The sequence below is a fragment of the Salmo trutta genome, chromosome 28, assembly GCF_901001165.1.
Source record: "Salmo trutta chromosome 28, fSalTru1.1, whole genome shotgun sequence".
Taxonomy (NCBI): Eukaryota; Metazoa; Chordata; class Actinopteri; order Salmoniformes; family Salmonidae; genus Salmo; species Salmo trutta.
The window spans coordinates 12,622,561-12,643,474 of record NC_042984.1 but is presented as its reverse complement, the minus strand read 5'-3'; the positions used below and the strand labels follow the sequence as shown (position 1 = coordinate 12,643,474).

Sequence of the window (20,914 nt, the reverse complement as noted above, 5' to 3'; positions counted from 1 at the left end):
CAAAGAGATCATTCATTTGAGTCAAAGATGATCTATATAGTGTCTGGTGCCCTCTGGTGGACAATTATGCCCTTTTTCCTACCAGCTTAACAGCTCATCTTTTAGTAGCCTAATTCAAATGTAATTTCAGTGTGAGGTGAGCAGCATACAAACACATTGCAACCATTTTAGGTTAATAAACATGTATCTATGGATAAATGAAATACCCTGTAATCGATGTAATGTTTTTTATTCCCTTAATGTTGAATGGTAGTGATGATAATGATAGTATTTCTACGCTGAAAGTATTGCATATATCATTTCAGATAAAAGACAAATAGAAATACATAAATATCTTAATATACATAGGTACTTTAACTTTGAGCAGCTTTTACAGTAAATTCAATGCTGGTGAAAGATACATTATTCTATTGTTAGATACAACTAATTCATTATCTCTGGGCTTATACTATGATCATGAGTAACACATTATCAGGGTACTGTTTATGGTCAGCTCTAAAGGCTTCCAGGATATACAAAATCAATGAATATGTATAGATTCTGTATAGTGCATCAAAACAAATAAGGCACTAGCAAGACATTAACGACCGCTTGCAATGATCATTCTGATCATACATCACAACGCCTCACTGATCCAAAGCATCACAGGATAAGGCTATAACAAGGACCAAACTCTGATGATCTCTGTGGGTCGCTAGGAGAAAACAATGTCCATGTTCTATGGAAGTCCTTTCAGTAAACTCTTCAAAAATACAAGTCCTTATTTGTCTATGCTTATGCTTGTCCCATTCCCGATCTCGCCAAATTAATATGCCAAAGCAAATGCATACAATTCTTCTATCGTATTCCTGATTAAATGAACCAGGCAGTATACAGAAGGTTGGTGAGGGCCTTTTAGGAAGAGGCACCAGAAATATGGGACACTGAGAGTCTTACATAGTAGCAAAGGATATAGATAGTCTCTATAAAAGACTATCAGCCCTATTTTTGGTGTGCTGGTTATAGTCTTATGTTATGGTCTAGACGTCCTGCTTGTAGTCTGGAGTTGAGGCCTACAGATCCATTTTGAGTTTCTCTGTGGGGTAGTCATGGTCCTGGTCCAGCTTGGAGAGGGTCTTCCTGACACGGAGAGCTGTTAGGCGGGCTGGAGGGCTCTGGAACCAACACTCCTTCATTATCTTGGTAATGGAAGACAGGATCTGTACACAAAGAAAGAGAGAGAGAGACCCACCATAAAATCACACTGTTCTATCACTGTACGTACAGTAGAAAGTCACTATTATACCTTTACTATTGGTGGTGTGTGTGCGTGTGTCTATACACTGACTGTACAAAACATTAGAAACACCTTCCAAATATTGACTTGCACTCCCTTTTGCCCACAGAACAGCCTCAATTCGTTGGGGCATGGACAACAAGGTGTCGAAAGCGTTCCACAGGGATGCTGGCCCATGTTGACTCCAATATTTCCCACAGTTGTAACAAATTGGCAGGATGTCTTTTGGGTGGAGGACCATTCTTGATAAACACAAGAAACTGTTGAGCGTGAAAAACCCAGCAGCATTGCAGCTCTTGACATTCTCAAACCGGTGCGCCTGGTACCTACTACCATACCCCGTTCAAGGGCACTTCAATCTTTTATCTTGCCCATTCACCCTCTGAATGGTCACATACACAATCAATGTCTCAATTGTCTCAAGGCTTAAACATCCTTCTTTAACCCGTCTCCTCACCTGCATTTCGCTACACTCGCAATAACATCTGCTAACCATGTGTACGTGACCAATAAAATTAGATTTTGATTAGATTAAAGTTGATTTAACAAGTGACATCAATAAGGGACCATAGCTTTAATCTGGATTCACCTGATCAAACTATGTCATGGAAAGAGAAGGTGTTCCTAATGTTTTGTGCACTCAGAGTATGTGCATGTGTGTGTCTCACCGGGTGGGAGTGCAGCCTGTTGTGCATACTGGGTCTTTGCTTGTCCATACACACCACCTTCTTCATCTCCTCAAAGCTGGGGTCAGAGGGCACCATGTCAAAGAAGGGCGGACGGTACTCTTCCACTATCCCTGGGAGAACAAACACAATCACAACTGAGGAACACATGTTACATATACAGACAGTACCAGTACATCTACGTCTTCATTCTAAAAGAGTCAGCCAACATTCCATCTTACATACTGATGACTGAGGTGGCAAGGATTTTGTGGGAAATCTACAGACACCGTGACACAACCGACACCATGACACTACATACACCATGACACTACCGACACCATGACACTACATACACCATGACACTACCGACACCATGACACTACCGACACCATGACACTACAGACACCGTGACACTACCGACACCATGACACTACCGACACCATGACACTACCGACACCATGACACTACCGACACCATGACACTACAGACACCATGACACTACCGACACCATGACACTACCGACACCATGACACCGTGACACTACCGACACCATGACACTACCGACACCATGACACCATGACACTACCGACACCCTGACACTACAGACACCATGACACTACAGACACCATGAAACTACAGACACCATGACACTACCGACACCATGACACTACCGACACCATGACACTACAGACACCATGAACTACAGACACCATGACAATACAGACACCATGACACTACCGACACCATGACACTACCGACACCATGACACCGTGACACTACCGACACCATGACACCATGACACTACTGGTGTCTGTAGTGTTATGGTGCCATGGTGTCTGTAGTGTCACAGTGTCTGTAGTGTCATGATGTCTGTAGTGTCATGGTGTCTGTATTGTCATGGTGTCTGCAGTGTCATTGTGTCTGTAGTGTCATTGTGTCTGTAGTGGCATTGTGTCTGTGGTGTCATGGTGTCTGTAGTGTCATTGTGTCTGTGGTGTCATGGTGTCTGTAATGTCATGGTGTCTGCAGTGTCATGATGTCTGTAGTGTCATGATGTTATGGTGCCATGGTGTCTGTAGTGTTGCGGTGTCTGTAGTGTCACAGTGTCTGTAGTGTCATGGAGTCATGATGTCTGTAGTGTCATGGTGTCTGTAGTGTCATGGTGTCATCAGAAGTGCTTTCGAACTACGGGATTGAGACTAGGCGAGTTAGCTGTTCAGTATAGGCCGGGTTGGATTTAGCGTAACTCGCATCTACGGTCATGATGCTTGGGGCGAGGCAGAAAATTAAGGAAGAGTCGGACAAAGTGTCCGTTGTGGGCTCGGGGGTACCCGGTCGGGAGGGTCGGGCCACATGGCGGGAGTTAAATTGTCAGTCAGCAAGATGGCAGAACTGGCGGGTTTTCCTTCACTCCGCTCGAGAGCAGACGTCACGGCGACGGGGATATCGACGTCACCGGGTGCGGAAATGGCGGGGCCTGCGTATGTAAACAGAGATGGCGGCGGCCTATTGCCATTAGCCACGGTAGCGGCTAAACTACCAAAGTTCAATGGACAAGGTAAATGGGAAGTTTTTTTCACTCAATTCGAGTTGTTGGCTGCAGCCGGGAGGTGGTCTGACGAGACGAAAGCGTTACAGCTTGCCCTGAGCCTGGCAGAGGAGGCGTCGGAATGTCTGTTAACGCTAGCCCCGGACGAGAGGGGCGACTACGGTGCGCTAGTGGAGGCATTGGGGGGCCGTTTCGGCAGCGACGCGCAGCCCAACATGCTGCGGATTGAACTGAGTAACAAAAAGAGACTTCAGGGGGAATCATTAAAGGCGTTGGCAAGTGGTATTCTGAGCCTGACCAGGCGGGCTTATGCAACTATGCCGATTGGGGTGCAAGACGAGCTGGCACGGGACAGTTTTATTAGAGCGCTCTCTTCCACCGAACTGGGTAAGCATGTTCAGATGGCGGACCCACCATCTCTGCGGGCTGCAGTGGAGATAGCCAGGAAGAGGGAGCTGATCTGGGGGGAGGGAGTGAGAGTGGAAGTCGCCAGTCAACCAGAGGTGAGAGCAGCGGTGGCTGGGGTGCCAGGGGTCACGAAACCAGAGTGGGCCGACGAGTTGTGCGGGCTAGTCAAGACTGCTTCGCTTGTCATGGAGAGGGGCTCCAGGCAGCGTCGCAGTGTCAGCTCAACTCCTATTGTATGCTGGGGTTGTGGCCAGCCTGGCCACATTCAGCGGGAGTGTGGCAGATTACCCCGTCACCAGGGAAACGACGGCGGGTTCTCGCGCAGGGGGCAGCGCGGACCCACCCCCCCGCCCCCAAACCCACTGTAAGCAAAAGAGGTACCCAGCAGCGCAGACAAGAGGGTGGGGACCTGCTCCCCCAGGGTGTAGCTGCCGCCGTGTTTCCTAGTCCGGTAGTTGTGGTGGGACGTACCACCGTTGGGGACTTCTGTAATGTCATCGTCAAGGTGGAGGGGGTGGAATGTTTGGCCCTGGTCGACACGGGCTCTACAGTAACCCTGGTGAGACCAGACATACTACCTGTTGGGGTGCGGGTGGAGCCGACCCTTGTCCAGCTACGGACTGTCACGGGGGAGCTAGCCCCCATGTTAGGGAAGTGTCAGCTATCTGTGACTGTGGGGGGGAGAACTGTGGGGTGTCCGGCATGGGTAGCAGCGGTGCAGGACCCCTGTATACTGGGAATGGACTTTTTGAAAAACTGTGGGGCTCAGTTGGACTTAGCGTCGGGCACTTTGAGGCTGTCGGGGGGGCCCACAGTGGGAATGTCGACTTCGGGAGGGCCAGCAGGGGGCAGGGCTGTCCCTCCGTCTTCCTCCAAGCTTGCAGAAACTCCACCGGTCATCCCGGCTGCTCCCTTGGTCGTTGTGCCATTCCAGCAGCTGTCTCCGGCGGCGACGGCCTTCACTCCCCATCATGGTGCAAGCACAGGCAGCTCAGTAGCCCAAAACACACTGGCTCCTTCACCCCATCAGCCCGACGGGGGGAAGGAGGAAGCTATAGACGCCGTTGAGGCTGTGTGGCTGAAGAACTGTCAGGGGCTGGATGAGGGACAACAGAGACAGTTAAAGCAGCTGCTGTTGGACTTTAAAGATAGCTTCGCTTGGGGGGAAGATGAGGTAGGACAAACGCACCTAGTTCAGCACGAAATAGACACTGGGGACGCCCGACCCATTAAAATTCGGCCCCGTCGTATTCCCCTTGCCAGGAGGGAAGCAGCAGACACAGCTATTGTTGACATGTTGCGGGCTGATTTCATTGAGCCATCAGATAGCCCATGGTCCGCGCCGGTCGTCATGGTGCCTAAGAAAGGGGGTAAACTTAGGTTTTGTGTTGACTACAGGGGCCTAAATTCTATCACCACTAAAGACTCTTATCCCCTACCGAGGATTGATGAGTCGCTAGACCACGTGAGAGGGTCCTCGTGGTTCTCCTCCCTTGATCTGCGCAGTGGCTACTGGCAGGTGCCCCTCTCGCCAGGGGCACGTGAAAAAACGGCCTTCTCCACAGATAGGGGCCATTGGCAGTTCAAGGTGCTGTGCTTCGGGCTCTGTAATGCTCCTGCCACCTTTGAGAGGCTCATGGACAGAGTGCTGGCGGGGGTTCCGAGAGACGAGTGTGTTGTGTACCTAGACGACATATTGGTGCACGGCACATCGTTTGAGGGGGCACTGGGGGCAATTCGGCGAGTGTTGGAGAGGATCTCGGGGGCAGGGCTAAAATTGCATCCGGGAAAGTGCCATTTTATGCAAAGGGAGGTGGCGTTCCTGGGGCATCAGCTGGGTGGTGAGGGCATCAGTACGATGCCAGACAAGGTAGAGGCTGTGAGGGGGTGGCCAGTTCCAGGGGGGAAAAAAGAGGTTAAGAGCTTCCTGGGGCTGGCATCCTACTATCGTAGGTTTGTGAAGGGGTTTGCGGGGGTGGCGGCTCCTTTGAACCACCTTCTCAAGGAGGACACTGTTTTTCAGTGGACCGAAGAGCACCAGCGGGCGTTTGAGGCCCTCAAACGTGCCCTGATGGAGGCTCCTGTCCTGGCCTCACCAGACCCGAACCGTCCGTTCATCCTGGACACCGACGCAAGCAATGAGGGTTTGGGGGCTGTGCTGGCTCAGCGTGGTCCTGATGGGGAACACGTAGTAGCTTATTACAGCAGAACTTTTGATAAGGCTGAGAAACGCTACTGCGTGACAAGGAGAGAGCTTTTGGCTGTCGTGGCAGCAGTACGCCATTTCAAGTACTACCTGGGGGGCCTGCCGTTTGTGGTCCGGACGGATCACTCCGCCCTGCAGTGGCTTCTCTCCTTCAAGGAGCCAGAGGGTCAGATTGCCCGCTGGCTGGAGGAGCTGCAACCCTACGACTTCCAGGTGGAGCACAGAGCCGGCCTTCGCCACAGCAATGCAGACGCCTTGTCCCGCCGCCCGTGTGCTGAGGATGGCTGTGGGTACTGCGCCAAACGGGTGGAGCGAGAGAGAGAACTGTGCAGGGAGGAGGGAGTCACCGCCACGGTGAGTCAGCTGAGGGTGACAGAGTGCCGAGAGCTTGAGGCTGTGGACGTTGGGGAGTGGAGGCGTCGCCAGGAGGAGGACGCAGAGCTGCGTCCTGTGCTGCGGTGGGTGGAAGAGAGAAGACGACCGCCGTGGGGGGAAGTAGCCCCTCTATCACCAGTCACCAAGGGTCTGTGGGCTAAATTCACAGTCCTTAGAGTGGCTGAGGGAGTGCTCCAGAGGGGGTGGAAAAAGCCAGCGACTGGAGAAATTACGTGGCAGGTAGTGGTGCCCAAAAGGCTGCAGGGGAGCGTGTTACAGCAGCTTCACGGGGGAGTTGGCGCAGGGCATTTTGGGGTCTCCAAAACGTTAAAGCGCGTGCGTAAAGGCTTCTATTGGGCCAGGCACAGGAGGGATGTTGAGGACTTTTGTAGGCAGTGCGACGAGTGTGCTGCTAAAAAAGGACCTCCAGGTCAGTCACACGCCCTCCTACAACAATTCCCAGTAGGGGAGCCCATGGAGAGACTGGGGGTAGACATAGTGGGGCCATTTCCAACCACAGACAGCGGTAACAGGTGGATTCTAACCGCTATGGACTACTTCACCAAGTGGCCGGAGGCTTACGCTCTCCCAGACCAGGAGGCAGCGACAGTAGCTGATGCGTTGGTGGGGGGAATAATCAGTCGGTTTGGGGTGCCACAGTCTATTCACAGCGACCAGGGGAGAAACTTCGAGTCACGGGTGTTCTCAGAGTTGTGTAGACGGTTAGGCGCGGAGAAGACGCGCACTACGCCACTTCACCCCCAGAGTGATGGGCTGGTGGAAAGATTTAACAGAACGTTAGCACAGCAGCTGGCCATCGTTACCTCAAAACACCAGAGAGATTGGGACACCCACTTACCGTTTATTCTTATGGCATGTAGGTCGGCTGTTCAAGAATCGACTGCGTGCTCCCCAGCGCTACTAATGTTAGGTCGTGAGTTGCGCACCCCAGCCGAACTGACGTTTGGTCACCCTCCTGATAATGACGACGGGGTTTTGCCTGGCCCGAACTATGTGTGTCGTCTGCAGAACCGGTTAGAAGCGGCTCACACCTTCGCAAGAGAGCAACTCGAGAACGCAGGGGTCCGCCAAAAGCGCCACTACGACTCGCGCGCTAGGGGGAGGCACTTTGGAGCGGGAGAATGTGTGTGGCTTCACAACCCCACGCGCAAGAAGGGGCGGTGCCCAAAGCTGGACAGTGCATGGGTGGGGCCGTGTCTGGTGATAGAGAGAGTGGGGGAGGTGACGTACCGGGTGGAGGTCCCCCCACGGAGCAGGAAGGTGGTGGTCCACCGGGACAGATTGGCACCCTACAGAGGGAGGAAAACGATAGGAAATGGGAGTGAGGTCTCTGATGTGAGCCCACGGGAACAGTCTAACGAGGAGACTCTAGCGCAACCTGAGCCTGGGATGGGGGCTGCTTCTTCAGAGGGCGCTGGAAATGACATGGGGGCAGATGAGTGTTCTGGGGGTTCACCGGTGAGAGCCACGGGGAGGCCCAAGAGACTGATGCGACCTCCGGGTCGTTTTAAGGATTTTGTTGTGTAACCCTAGGGGCTAGGGTTTAGAAAGGGGGGGGCTATGTAACGACCCGGTATTGTGTTCTGTGTTCGTGGGTGTGTTATGGTTCTCATGGCTACTAGCAGGGGTTGAATGTGTCAGGACAGAGGGAAGGGGTGGGGGGTATGATGGGTAATCCCGCGGGATTTGGAAATGCATAAATAGGGATTACTGTCTCATCTCTTTCTCTCTTTCTGTTCGGGCCTTGATCTCTTCTTATGGGGGTGACCCTTAACCCGACATGGTGTAATTGTGTACGTTCGGTATTTAGCGGCGTGGGTTGTGGCCACAACAATAGCCCAGTTTAGGAATAAACCTGTGTTCTAACCTGCACACCTGAAGTCCGACTCATAACCCCAATCTTTAAGAATGGAGACAAATTTGACCCTAACAATTACAGAGGCATTTGTGTGAACAGTAACCTGGGGAAGGTTTTCTGTAGTATCATCAATGTAAGAGTTCTAAACTTCCTTAATAAGCACAATGTCTTGAGTAAAAGCCAAATTGGATTTATACCAAAACATCGCACAACTGATCATATTTACACCTTACACACCCTGATAGATAAACATGTCCACCAAAATAATACCAAAATATACACTTGCTTTATCGACTTCCAAAAAGCATTTGATTCTATTTGGCATACAGGACTGTTCTACAAAGTTATTGAAAGTGGTGTAGGGGGTAAAACATATGACATAATTAAATCAATGTATACTGGCAATACGTGCAGCATTAAAATTGGTAAGAAAAGGACAGAATTCTTTAACCAGGGGCGGGGCCTTCGTCAGGGTTGCAATCTGAGCCCTGCACTCTTCAATATTTACATTAACGAATTGGCCACTATTCTAGAAAAATCCTCAGCCCCTGGTGTTAGTCTCCACAATTCAGAAGTTAAATGCCTACTCTTCGCAGATGACCTATGCCTGCTGTCACCCACAGCACCTGGCCTACAGCAGAGCCTGGACCTGCTAGAGCAGTACTGCCAGACCTGGGCCCTGGCAGTAAACCCCAAAAAGACTAAAATAATGATTTTCCAGAGAAGATCCAGATCTCAGGGAATTAGACCAAAGTTCTCAATTGGTACAAAATATATAGAGTACTGTACACACTACAATTACTTAGGTTTAAAAATAAGCTCAACTGGACACCTTAATGAGGCAGTGAATGAACTGAGAGAGAAAGCACGCAGGGCATTCTACGCCATTAAAAAGCAAATTCAAATTGAAATACCTATTAAAATTTGGCTAAAACTAATTGAATATGTCATTGAACCAATTGCACTTTATGGCAGCGAGGTGTGGGGTCCACTTGCAAAACAAGATTTCATCAAATGGGACAAACACCCCATTGAAACCCTACATGCAGAGTTCTGTAAGATTCTCCTACGTGTCCAGAGGAAAACTACAAACAATGCATGCAGGGCAGAATTAGGCCAATATCCACTAATAATAAAAACTCAAAAAAGAGCAATTAAGTTTTGGAAACATCTAAAATACAGTGACCCCCTCTCATATCATTACCAAGCCCTGCAATGCCAAGAGCTGAGCAAAGAAAAGAGTCCCCTCATCCAGCTGGTCCTGGGGCTGAGTTCACAAACCTGTTCTACTAACACACTGAAGCCTCAGGACCAGAACATCCAATCAATCAGAATAAACCAAATTACAACACAGTCAAAACAAAACTACATTGCTTATTGGGAAACACAAGCACAAACACAAAGCAAAATGCAGTGCTATCTGGCCCTAAATCGACAGTACACTATGGCTAAATATTTGACCATGGTTACTGATCAAAACCTTAGAAAAACCTTGACAAAGTACAGGCTCAGTGAGCACAGCCTTGCCATTGAGAAGGGTAGACACAGGAAAACCTGGCTCCCTGTAGAGGAAAGGCTGTGCAACCACTGCACAACAGCAGAACCTGAGACGGAGCTGCATTTCCTGACAAAATGTCAAAAATATAAAACAATTAGAGAGTGTCATTTCCCCAAATTTGAAATCCTTATTCAAGGTTTTAAAGACCTCTCTGATGAGGATAGGCTACCCGTCCTGTTGGGGGAGGACGCAGAGAGCTGTGGGTTGGCAGCGCACTACATTGCTGCCTGCCATAAGTTGAGGGACAGTGTCTGACAGACCAATAAACCTGCACATGTCCTCAACTGTATGATTATTGTTATTGTTGAATGTATGGTTATATTGACCGTTGGTTATTGTTGTTACTGTTGTCCCGTTGACAATTTTTGATTCTCATTTTTATTTATTTTTTATATTGTAAATATCCAAAGTAAGCTTTGGCAATATGTACATTGTTACGTCATGCCAATAAAGCGAATTGAATTGAATTGAATTGAGAGAGAGAGACAGAGAGAGAGAGACAGAGAGAGAGAGAGACAGAGAGAGAGAGAGAGACAGAGAGAGAGAGAGACAGAGGGAGAGAGAGAGACAGACAGAGAGAGAGACAGAGAGAGAGAGAGACAGAGAGAGAGAGACAGAGAGAGAGAGAAAGACAGAGAGAGAGAGAGAGAGACAGAGAGAGAGAGACAGAGAGAGAGAGACAGAGAGAGAGAGAGAGAGAGAGACAGAGACAGAGAGAGACAGAGAGAGAGAGAGAGACAGAGAGAGAGAGAGAGAGAGACAGAGAGAGAGAGAGAGAGAGAGAAAGAGAGACAGAGACAGAGAGAGAGAGAGAGACAGAGACAGAGAGAGACAGAGAGAGAGAAAGAGAGACAGAGACAGAGAGAGACAGAGAGAGAGAGAGAGAGAGACAGAGAGAGAGAGAGAGAGAGACAGAGAGAGAGAGAGAGAGAGAGACAGAGAGAGAGAGAGAGAGAGAGAGACAGAGAGAGAGAGAGAGAGAGAGAGAGAGAGACAGAGAGACAGAGAGAGCGAGCGAGAGCATCTGGACTATGTGAGGTGGAAGGGTGCTGACACCAGATAAGAGTGTTTATAATTACTAGAGGGTTAATCATGGGAGAGGATAGAGACAGACACAGGCGGCCAGATAGAACTTCCTACACTGCTCAACTGCATCCCAAATGGCATCCTCTTCCCTATATAGTGCACTACTTTTGGCCAAGACCCAAAGGGGTCAAAAGCAGTGCACTACATAGGGAATAGGGTTCCATTTGGGACGGAGCCTACATGTTCTAGAGGTCCAATAGTCCTGGTGCACTAGTATTTAGACAATTGAAATTCTACTCTCAGTACTAGGGTGGGGCAAAAAAGTATTTAGTCAGCCTTGGTGGCTGACTAAATACTTTTTTGCCCCACTGTAGTACTGACCTATTCCCTATTGTGCAAGTCCTCCCACTTAAAAAGATGAGAGAGGTCTGTAATTTTCATCCTAGGTACACTTCAACTATGACAGACAAAATGAGAAGAAAAATATCCAGAAAATCACATTGTAGGATTTTTAATGAATTTATTTGCAAATTATGGTGGAAAATAAGTATTTGGTCACCTACAAACAAGCAAGATTTCTGTCTCTCACAGACCTGTAACTTCTTCTTTAAGAGGCTCCTCTGTCCTCCACTCGTTACCTGTATTAATGGCACCTGTTTGAACTTGTTATCAGTATAAAAGACACCTGTCCACAACCTCAAAAAGTCACACTCCAAACTCCACTATGGCCAAGACCAAAGAGCTGTCTAAGGACACCAGAAACACAATTGTAGACCTGCACCAGGCTGGGAAGACTGAATCTGCAATAGGTAAGCAGCTTGGTTTGAAGAAATCAACTGTGGGAGCAATTATTAGGAAATGGAAGACATACAAGACCACTGATAATCTCCCTCGATCTGGGGCTCCACGCAAGATCTCACCCCGTGGGGTCAAAATGATCACAAGAACGGTGAGCAAAAATCCCAGAAGCACACGGGGGGACCTAGTGAATGACCTGCAGAGAGCTGGGACCAAAGTAACAAAGCCTACCATCAGTAACACACTACGCCGCCAGGGACTCAAATCCTGCAGTGCCAGACGTGTCCCCCTGCTTAAGCCAGTACATGTCCAGGCCCGTCTGAAGTTTGCTAGAGAGCATTTGGATAATCCAGAAGAGGATTGGGAGAATGTCATATGGTCAGATGAAACCAAAATATAACTTTTTGGTAAAAACTCAACTCGTCGTGTTTGGAGGACAAAGAATGCTGAGTTGCATCCAAAGAACACCATACCTACTGTGAAGCATGGGGGTGGAAACATCATGCTTTGGGGCTGTTTTTCTGCAAAGGGACCAGGACGACTGATCCATGTAAAGGAAAGAATGAATGGGGCCATGTATCGTGAGATTTTGAGTGAAAACCTCCTTCCATCAGCAAGGGCATTGAAGATGAAACGTGGCTGGGTCTTTCAGCATGACAATGATCCCAAACACACCGCCCGGGCAACGAAGGAGTGGCTTCGTAAGACTCCAGATCTCAACCCCATAGAAAATCCTTGGAGGGAGTTGAAAGTCCGTGTTGCCCAGCGACAGCCCCAAAACATCACTGCTCTAGAGGAGATCTGCATGGAGGAATGGGCCAAAATACCAGCAACAGTGTGTGAAAACCTTGTGAAGACTTACAGAAAACGTTTGACCTGTGTCATTGCCAACAAAGGGTATATAACAAAGTATTGAGAAACTTTTGTTATTGACCAAATACTTATTTTCCACCATCATTTGCAAATAAATTCATAAAAAATCCTACAATGTGATTTTCTGGATATTTTTCTTCTCATTTTGTCTGTCATAGTTGAAGTGTACCTATGATGAAAATTACAGGCCTCTCTCATCTTTTTAAGTGGGAGAACTTGCACAATTGGTGGCTGACTAAATACTTTTTTGCCCCCTGTATGCTTGACTGGATGTTGTGGTCCAGTATGTGGGTAAGTGTATTCAATTTTTCAATCATGAGAAACACACCCCAGGTCCCTTTGGTTAGAATGGCTTCATATGCATTCAGACAGAAGCTTTTATACAGAGAGTACAGTACACGTTTATGTGATCCCTGCGGGAATTGAACACATGACCTTAACGTTACCAGCACTACACTCTTACCAACTGGACCATAGTTCATGTTCCAATTAAAGGCGACAGAGCATTTTTGTTGACCTCATAGTTGCATGTGTGTGTGTGTGTGTGTGTGTTACCATTTACTATGGTTCTTCTGGAAATCTCCCAGAGGACTAGGCCCAGGGCCCAGATGTCTGTCTGCTTGTACGACTCAAAGATGTCCATGCGGATGCTCTCGTCCAGGACCTCCGGGGCCATGTAACGTTTGGTTCCCACTCTGGGGTTGTTCCCCACATCCAGATAGTCACTGGTCTGGGAATGCATCACAGCCAGACCTGGAGACAGAACAGGGTCATGTTCACTGGGGAGAAAACATTATGAATTTGCGCAATAATAACAGATTTTAGTTCTCCTCTAGCCTCTCTCCTCTAGCCTCTCTCCTCCAGTCTCTCTCCTCTAGCCTCTCTCCTCTAGCCCTCTCTCCTCTAGCCTCTCTCCTCTAGCCTCTCTCCTTCAGCCCTCTCTCCTTCAGCCCTCTCTCCTTCAGCCCTCTCTCCTCTAGCCTCTCTCCTCTAGCCTCTCTCCTCTAGCCTCTCTCCTTCAGCCCTCTCTCCTCTAGCCTCTCTCCTCTAGCCCTCTCTCCTCTAGCCCTCTCTCCTCTAGCCCTCTCTCCTCTAGCCTCTCTCCTCTAGCCTCTCTCCTTCAGCCCTCTCTCCTCTAGCCCTCTCTCCTCTAGCCCTCTCTCCTCTAGCCTCTCTCCTCTAGCCTCTCTCCTCTAGCCCTCTCTCCTCTAGCCTCTCTCCTTCAGCCCTCTCTCCTCTAGCCCTCTCTCCTCTAGCCTCTCTCCTCTAGCCTCTCTCCTCTAGCCTCTCTCCTCTAGCCTCTCTCCTCCAGCCTCTCTCATCTAGCCCTCTCTCCTTCAGCCCTCTCTCCTCCAGCCCTCTCTCCTCTAGCCTCTCTCCTCTAGCCTCTCTCCTCTAGCCTCTCTCCTCTAGCCTCTCTCCTTCAGCCCTCTCTCCTCTAGCCTCTCTCCTCTAGCCTCTCTCCTCTAGCCTCTCTCCTCCAGCCCTCTCTCCTCTAGCCTCTCTCCTCTAGCCTCTCTCCTCTAGCCTCTCTCCTTCAGCCCTCTCTCCTTCAGCCCTCTCTCCTCTAGCCTCTCTCCTCTAGCCTCTCTCCTTCAGCCCTCTCTCCTCTAGCCTCTCTCCTCTAGCCTCTCTCCTCTAGCCTCTCTCCTCTAGCCCTCTCTCCTCTAGCCTCTCTCCTCTAGCCTCTCTCCTCTAGCCTCTCTCCTCTAGCCTCTCTCCTCTAGCCCTCTCTCCTCTAGCCTCTCTCCTCTAGCCCTCTCTCCTTCAGCCCTCTCTCCTCTTGCCTCTCTCCTCTAGCCCTCTCTCCTCTAGCCTCTCTCCTTCAGCCCTCTCTCCTCTAGCCTCTCTCCTCTAGCCTCTCTCCTTCAGCCCTCTCTCCTCTAGCCTCTCTCCTCTAGACTCTCTCCTTCAGCCCTCTCTCCTCTAGCCTCTCTCCTCTAGCCTCTCTCCTCTAGCCTCTCTCCTCTAGCCCTCTCTCCTCTAGCCTCTCTCCTCTAGCCTCTCTCCTCTAGCCTCTCTCCTCTAGCCCTCTCTCCTCTAGCCTCTCTCCTCTAGCCTCTCTCCTCTAGCCTCTCTCCTCTAGCCCTCTCTCCTTCAGCCCTCTCTCCTCTAGCCTCTCTCCTCTAGCCCTCTCTCCTCTAGCCCTCTCTCCTCTAGCCTCTCTCCTTCAGCCCTCTCTCCTCTAGCCTCTCTCCTCTAGCCTTTCTCCTCTAGCCCTCTCTCCTCTAGGCTCTCTCCTCTAGCCTCTCTCCTCTAGCCCTCTCTCCTCTAGCCTCTCTCCTCTAGCCCTCTCTCCTCTAGCCTCTCTCCTCTAGCCTCTCTCCTCTAGCCCTCTCTCCTTCAGCCCTCTCTCCTCTAGCCTCTCTCCTCTAGCCTCTCTCCTCTAGCCCTCTCTCCTCTAGCCTCTCTCCTCTAGCCTCTCTCCTCTAGCCCTCTCTCCTCTAGCCTCTCTCCTCTAGCCTCTCTCCTCTAGCCTCTCTCCTCTAGCCCTCTCTCCTCTAGCCTCTCTTCTCTAGCCTCTCTCCTTCAGCCCTCTCTCCTCTAGCCTCCTTACTCTAGCCTCTCTCCTCTAGCCTCTCTCCTCTAGCCCTCTCTCCTCTAGCCTCTCTCCTCTAGCCCTCTTTCCTCTAGCCTCTCTCCTCTAGCCTCTCTCCTCTAGCCCTCTCTCCTCTAGCCTCTCTCCTCTAGCCCTCTCTCCTCTAGCCCTCTCTCCTCTAGCCTCTCTCCTCTAGCCTCTCTCCTCTAGCCTCTCTCCTCTAGCCCTCTCTCCTCTAGCCCTCTCTCCTCTAGCCTCTCTCCTCTAGCCCTCTCTCCTCTAGCCTCTCTCCTCTAGCCTCTCTCCTCTAGCCTCTCTCCTCTAGCCTCTCTCCTCTAGCCCTCTCTCCTCTAGCCCTCTCTCCTCTAGCCTCTCTCCTCTAGCCCTCTCTCCTCTAGCCCTCTCTCCTCTAGCCTCTCTCCTCTAGCCCTCTCTCCTCTAGCCCTCTCTCCTCTAGCCTCTCTCCTCTAGCCTCTCTCCTCTAGCCCTCTCTCCTTCAGCCCTCTCTCCTCTAGCCTCTCTCCTCTAGCCTCTCTCCTCTAGCCTCTCTCCTCTAGCCTCTCTCCTCTAGCCTCTCTCCTCTAGCCTCTCTCCTCTAGCCTCTCTCCTCTAGCCTCTCTCCTCTAGCCTCTCTCCTCTAGCCTCTCTCCTCTAGCCTCTCTCCTCTAGCCCTCTCTCCTCTAGCCTCTCTCCTTCAGCCCTCTCTCCTCTAGCCTCTCTCCTCTAGCCCTCTCTCCTCTAGCCTCTCTCCTTCAGCCCTCTCTCCTCTAGCCTCTCTCCTCTAGCCTCTCTCCTCTAGCCTCTCTCCTCTAGCCTCTCTCCTCTAGCCTCTCTCCTCTAGCCCTCTCTCCTCTAGCCTCTCTCCTCTAGCCTCTCTCCTCTAGCCCTCTCTCCTCTAGCCTCTCTCCTCTAGCCTCTCTCCTCTAGCCCTCTCTCCTCTAGCCTCTCTCCTCTAGCCTCTCTCCTCTAGCCCTCTCTCCTCTAGCCTCTCTCCTCTAGCCCTCTCTCCTCTAGCCTCTCTCCTCTAGCCTCTCTCCTCTAGCCCTCTCTCCTCTAGCCTCTCTCCTCTAGCCTCTCTCCTCTAGCCCTCTCTCCTCTAGCCTCTCTCCTCTAGCCCTCTCTCCTCTAGCCCTCTCTCCTCTAGCCCTCTCTCCTCTAGCCCTCTCTCCTCTAGCCTCTCTCCTCTAGCCTCTCTCCTCTAGCCCTCTCTCCTCTAGCCCTCTCTCCTCTAGCCTCTCTCCTCTAGCCTCTCTCCTCTAGCCCTCTCTCCTTCAGCCCTCTCCTCCAGCCCTCTCTCCTCTAGCCTCTCTCCTCTAGCCTCTCTCCTTCAGCCCTCTCCTTCAGCCCTCTCCTTCAGCCCTCTCCTTCTGCCCTCTCTCTTTCAGCCCTCTCTCTTTCAGCCCTCTCCTCTCTATCCCTCTCTCCTTTTCTCCCACCTCATCCTCCTCTCACCCAGGTCAGCGATGCAGCACTGTCCGTTCATCTTGACCAGGATGTTTCGGCTCTTCAGGTCTCGGTGGGCGATGGCGGGTTTGCCCTGGCAGCTGAGTATCTCTGTGTGAAGGTGGACCAGACCACAGGCTACAGACAGGCACATCCTTAGGCAGCCCTCTGGGTCCACGCTGCTGTACTGGAGGAAGTCGTAGAGACTACCCAGCTGGTGGAAGTGGGTGATCAGCCACAGCTGAGTAGTGGAGTTCTGAGACGTCATGTCAGATGCTATGAAGCCTGGGGGAGAGAAGACAGAAGGTATTGTGATCGTCAGACCAGGCCAGGCAAGCTAAACCAAGTGTACCAGAAGTCATTGAAAGAAAACAAACACTATTTTGATTCCAGGGGAATTGGTAGAAATTGAGGAATTATTTTAAAAGTGAACTAACAGGATTATGCTGACTCACCCAGGATGTTGTCATGTCTGAGCTGTACAGTGTTGTAAATCTCTGTCTCCCTGAACCAAGACTGCTCATCCCTGGAGGAGAAGATCTTCACTGCAACACTCTCTCCCATCCAGGTGCCTCTCCACACCTCTCCATACCTGCCCTTACCTGGGTAGAGAGGGACAGAGGAACAGGCACACAGCAGAGATGGAGTGGGTTGGTGTAAGGATGTCATCACACTAGTAAGACTGGAAATGAACCCAAAGGGTCCATAAACTCCATAACATGTTGGTACATAAACTCCATAACATTTTGGTACATAAACTCCATAACATTTTGGTACATAAACTCCATAACATTTTGGTACATAAACTCCATAACATTTTGGTACATAAACTCCATAACATATTGATACATAAACTCCATAACATATTGGTAAATAAACTCCATAACATATTGGTACATGAACTCCATAACATATTGGTACATAAACTCCATTACATATTGGTACATGAACTCCATAACATATTGGTACATGAACTCCATAACATATTGGTACATGAACTCCATAACATATTGGTACATGAACTCCATAACATATTGGTAAATGAACTCCATAACATATTGGTACATGAACTCCATAACATATTGGTACATGAACTCCATAACATATTGGTACATGAACTCCATAACATATTGGTACATGAACTCCATAACATATTGGTACATAAACTCCATCACATATTGGTACTTAAACTCCATAACATATTGGTACTTAAACTCCATAACATATTGGTACATGAACTCCATAACATATTGATACATAAACTCCATAACATATTGGTACATAAACTCCATAACATATTGGTACATAAACTCCATAACATGTTGGTACATAAACTCCATAACATGTTGGTACATAAACTCCATAACATTTTGGTACTTAAACTCCATAACATGTTGGTACATGAACTCCATAACATTTTGGTACATAAACTCCATAACATTTTGGTACATAAACTCCATAACATTTTGGTACATAAACTCCATAACATATTGGTACATGAACTCCATAACATATTGGTACATACATTCCATAACATATTGGTAAATAAACTCCATAACATATTGGTACATGAACTCCATAACATATTGGTACATAAACTCCATAACATATTGTTACATAAACTCCATAACATATTGGTACATGAACTCCATAACATATTGGTACATGAACTCCATAACATGTTGGTACATGAACTCCATAACATTTTGGTACATGAACGAGTGAGTTTGAGTAAGGCACTGAGAGACATAAATGAGGGAGTGAGAATGAAGAAGAGTATTTTACCGATGCACTCGACCAGAGAGATCTGTCGAGCCATGGTCCTCTGTACCAGGTATGGCAGTCCAGTCCCACTGCCTGAGGTACAGAACTCATCAAACACATCCTGCAGACACAGAGAGAGTCACACACATCAAGGATCACAGTCACCTGCCACTAGTTGTCATGTAGCAATTTCATAATATACAATAAGTACCAATATTATTGTTAAAGGGGCAGTGATCTTGGTAGTGATTCTGTGACATCTAAATGTCCTCTTGTGTATCAATACAATTCCATTCAATTCCATTCTTACCCCATAGGTGGGATCTGCCCCACTGGGGACCTTGAGCATGGTGACGTCATGGTCCTTGCTGTAGCCAAGCCTGTGGTGCTGTGATCTGGAGCGGAGCCACAACACCAGGCCACACACACCCACAGACAGGATGAGCAGCAGCAGCAGGGGGACAGCCACCAGCAGAATCACACCGTTGCCCTCCCTCGTAGGCTCAACTGCTAAACAGTAAACACACAGAGTCATACAGGAAAGACGGAATAGCAGAAACACAACATGATTTTGATATAAAACCCACCAACAGCCACCATGGGGAATCAGAGTTCTGTATGATACTGCTCTGTTAGCTAGACTCCCTGAGAGTTCTGTATGACACTACTCTGTTAGTCAGACTCCCTGAGAGTTCTGTATGACACTGCTCTGTTAGCTAGACTCCCTGAGAGTTCTGTATGACACTACTCTGTTAGCTAGACTCCCTGAGAGTTCTGTATGATACTGCTCTGTTAGCTAGACTCCCTGAGAGTTCTGTATGACACTACTCTGTTAGCTAGACTCCCTGAGAGTTCTGTATGATACTGCTCTGTTAGCTAGACTCCCTGAGAGTTCTGTATGACACTGCTCTGTTAGTCAGACTCCCAGAGAGTTCTGTATGACACTGCTCTGTTAGCTAGACTCCCAGAGAGTTCTGTATGACACTACTCTGTTAGCTAGACTCCCAGAGAGTTCTGTATGACACTGCTCTGTTAGCTAGACTCCCAGAGAGTTCTGTATGACACTGCTCTGTTAGCTAGACTCCCAGAGAGTTCTGTATGACACTGCTCTGTTAGCTAGACTCCCAGAGAGTTATGTATGACACTACTCTGTTAGCTAGACTCCCTGAGAGTTCTGTATGACACTGCTCTGTTAGCTAGAATCCCAGAGAGTTCTGTATGACACTGCTCTGTTAGCTAGACTCCCAGAGAGTTCTGTATGACACTGCTCTGTTAGCTAGACTCCCAGAGAGTTCTGTATGACACTGCTCTGTTAGCTAGACTCCCAGAGAGTTCTGTATGACACTGCTCTGTTAGTCAGACTCCCAGAGAGTTCTGTATGACACTGCTCTGTTAGCTAGACTCCCAGAGAGTTCTGTATGACACTGCTCTGTTAGCTAGACTCCCAGAGAGTTCTGTATGACACTGCCCTGTTAGCTAGACTCCCAGAGAGTTCTGTATGACACTGCTCTGTTAGCTAGACTCCCAGAGAGTTCTGTATGACACTACTCTGTTAGCTGGACTCCCAGAGAGTTATGTATGACACTGCTCTGTTAGCTAGACTCCCAGAGAGTTCTGTATGACACTGCTCTGTTAGCTAGACTCCCAGAGAGTTCTGTATGACACTGCTCTGTTAGCTAGACTCCCAGAGAGTTCTGTATGACACTGCTCTGTTAGCTAGACTCCCAGGGAGTTCTGTATGACACTGCTCTGTTAGCTAGACTCCCAGAGAGTTCTGTATGACACTGCTCTGTTAGCTAGACTCCCAGAGAGTTCTGTATGACACTACCCTGTTAGTCAGACTACCAGAGAGTTCTGTATGACACTGCTCTGTTAGTCAGACTACCTGAGAGTTCTGTATGACACTGCTCTGTTAGTCAGACTACCTGAGAGTTCTGTATGACACTGCCCTGTTAGCTAGACTCCCAGAGAGTTCTGTATGGCACTGCTCTGTTAGCTAGACTCCCAGAGAGTTCTGTATGACACTGCTCTGTTAGTCAGACTCCCAGAGAGTTCTGTATGACACTGCTCTGTAAGCTAGACTCCCAGAGAGTTCTGTATGACACTGCTCTGTTAGCTAGACTCCCAGAGAGTTCTGTATGACACTGCCCTGTTAGCTAGACTCCCAGAGAGTTCTGTATGACACTGCCCTGTTAGTCAGACTACCTGAGAGTTCTGTATGACACTGCTCTGTTAGTCAGACTACCAGAGAGTTCTGTATGACACTGGTCTGTTAGCTAGACTCCCAGAGAGTTCTGTATGACACTGCTCTGTTAGCTAGACTCCCAGAGAGTTCTGTATGACACTGCTCTGTTAGCTAGACTCCCAGAGAGTTCTGTATGACACTGCTCTGTTAGTCAGACTCCCAGAGAGTTCTGTATGACACTGCTCTGTTAGTCAGACTCCCAGAGAGTTCTGTATGGCACTACTCTGTTAGTCAGACTCCCAGAGAGTTCTGTATGACAGTGCTCTGTTAGTCAGACTCCCAGAGAGTTCTGTATGGCACTACTCTG

At 49.2% G+C, this 20,914-nt stretch overlaps 1 protein-coding gene across 3 annotated transcripts in view; it reads right to left on the bottom strand.

Moving 5' to 3' along the window:
- Positions 1–213: 213 nt before the first annotated feature.
- LOC115165499 (serine/threonine-protein kinase receptor R3) overlaps positions 214–20,914 on the bottom strand; it is a 39,994-nt gene continuing 19,293 nt past the window's right edge. For 2 of the 3 annotated variants that reach the window (XM_029718664.1, XM_029718667.1), the window contains 7 exons: positions 18,673–18,872; positions 18,384–18,483; positions 17,054–17,200; positions 16,608–16,883; positions 13,172–13,369; positions 1,945–2,075; positions 214–1,199 (listed from right to left, as the gene is read on the bottom strand). In XM_029718664.1, coding sequence (XP_029574524.1) covers positions 1,053–1,199; positions 1,945–2,075; positions 13,172–13,369; positions 16,608–16,883; positions 17,054–17,200; positions 18,384–18,483; positions 18,673–18,872 — 1,199 coding nt within the window. In that variant the 3' untranslated portion in view covers positions 214–1,052. The remainder of the gene's footprint in view (positions 1,200–1,944; positions 2,076–13,171; positions 13,370–16,607; positions 16,884–17,053; positions 17,201–18,383; positions 18,484–18,672; positions 18,873–20,914) is intronic. The other variant, XM_029718666.1, reaches the window with a different exon arrangement.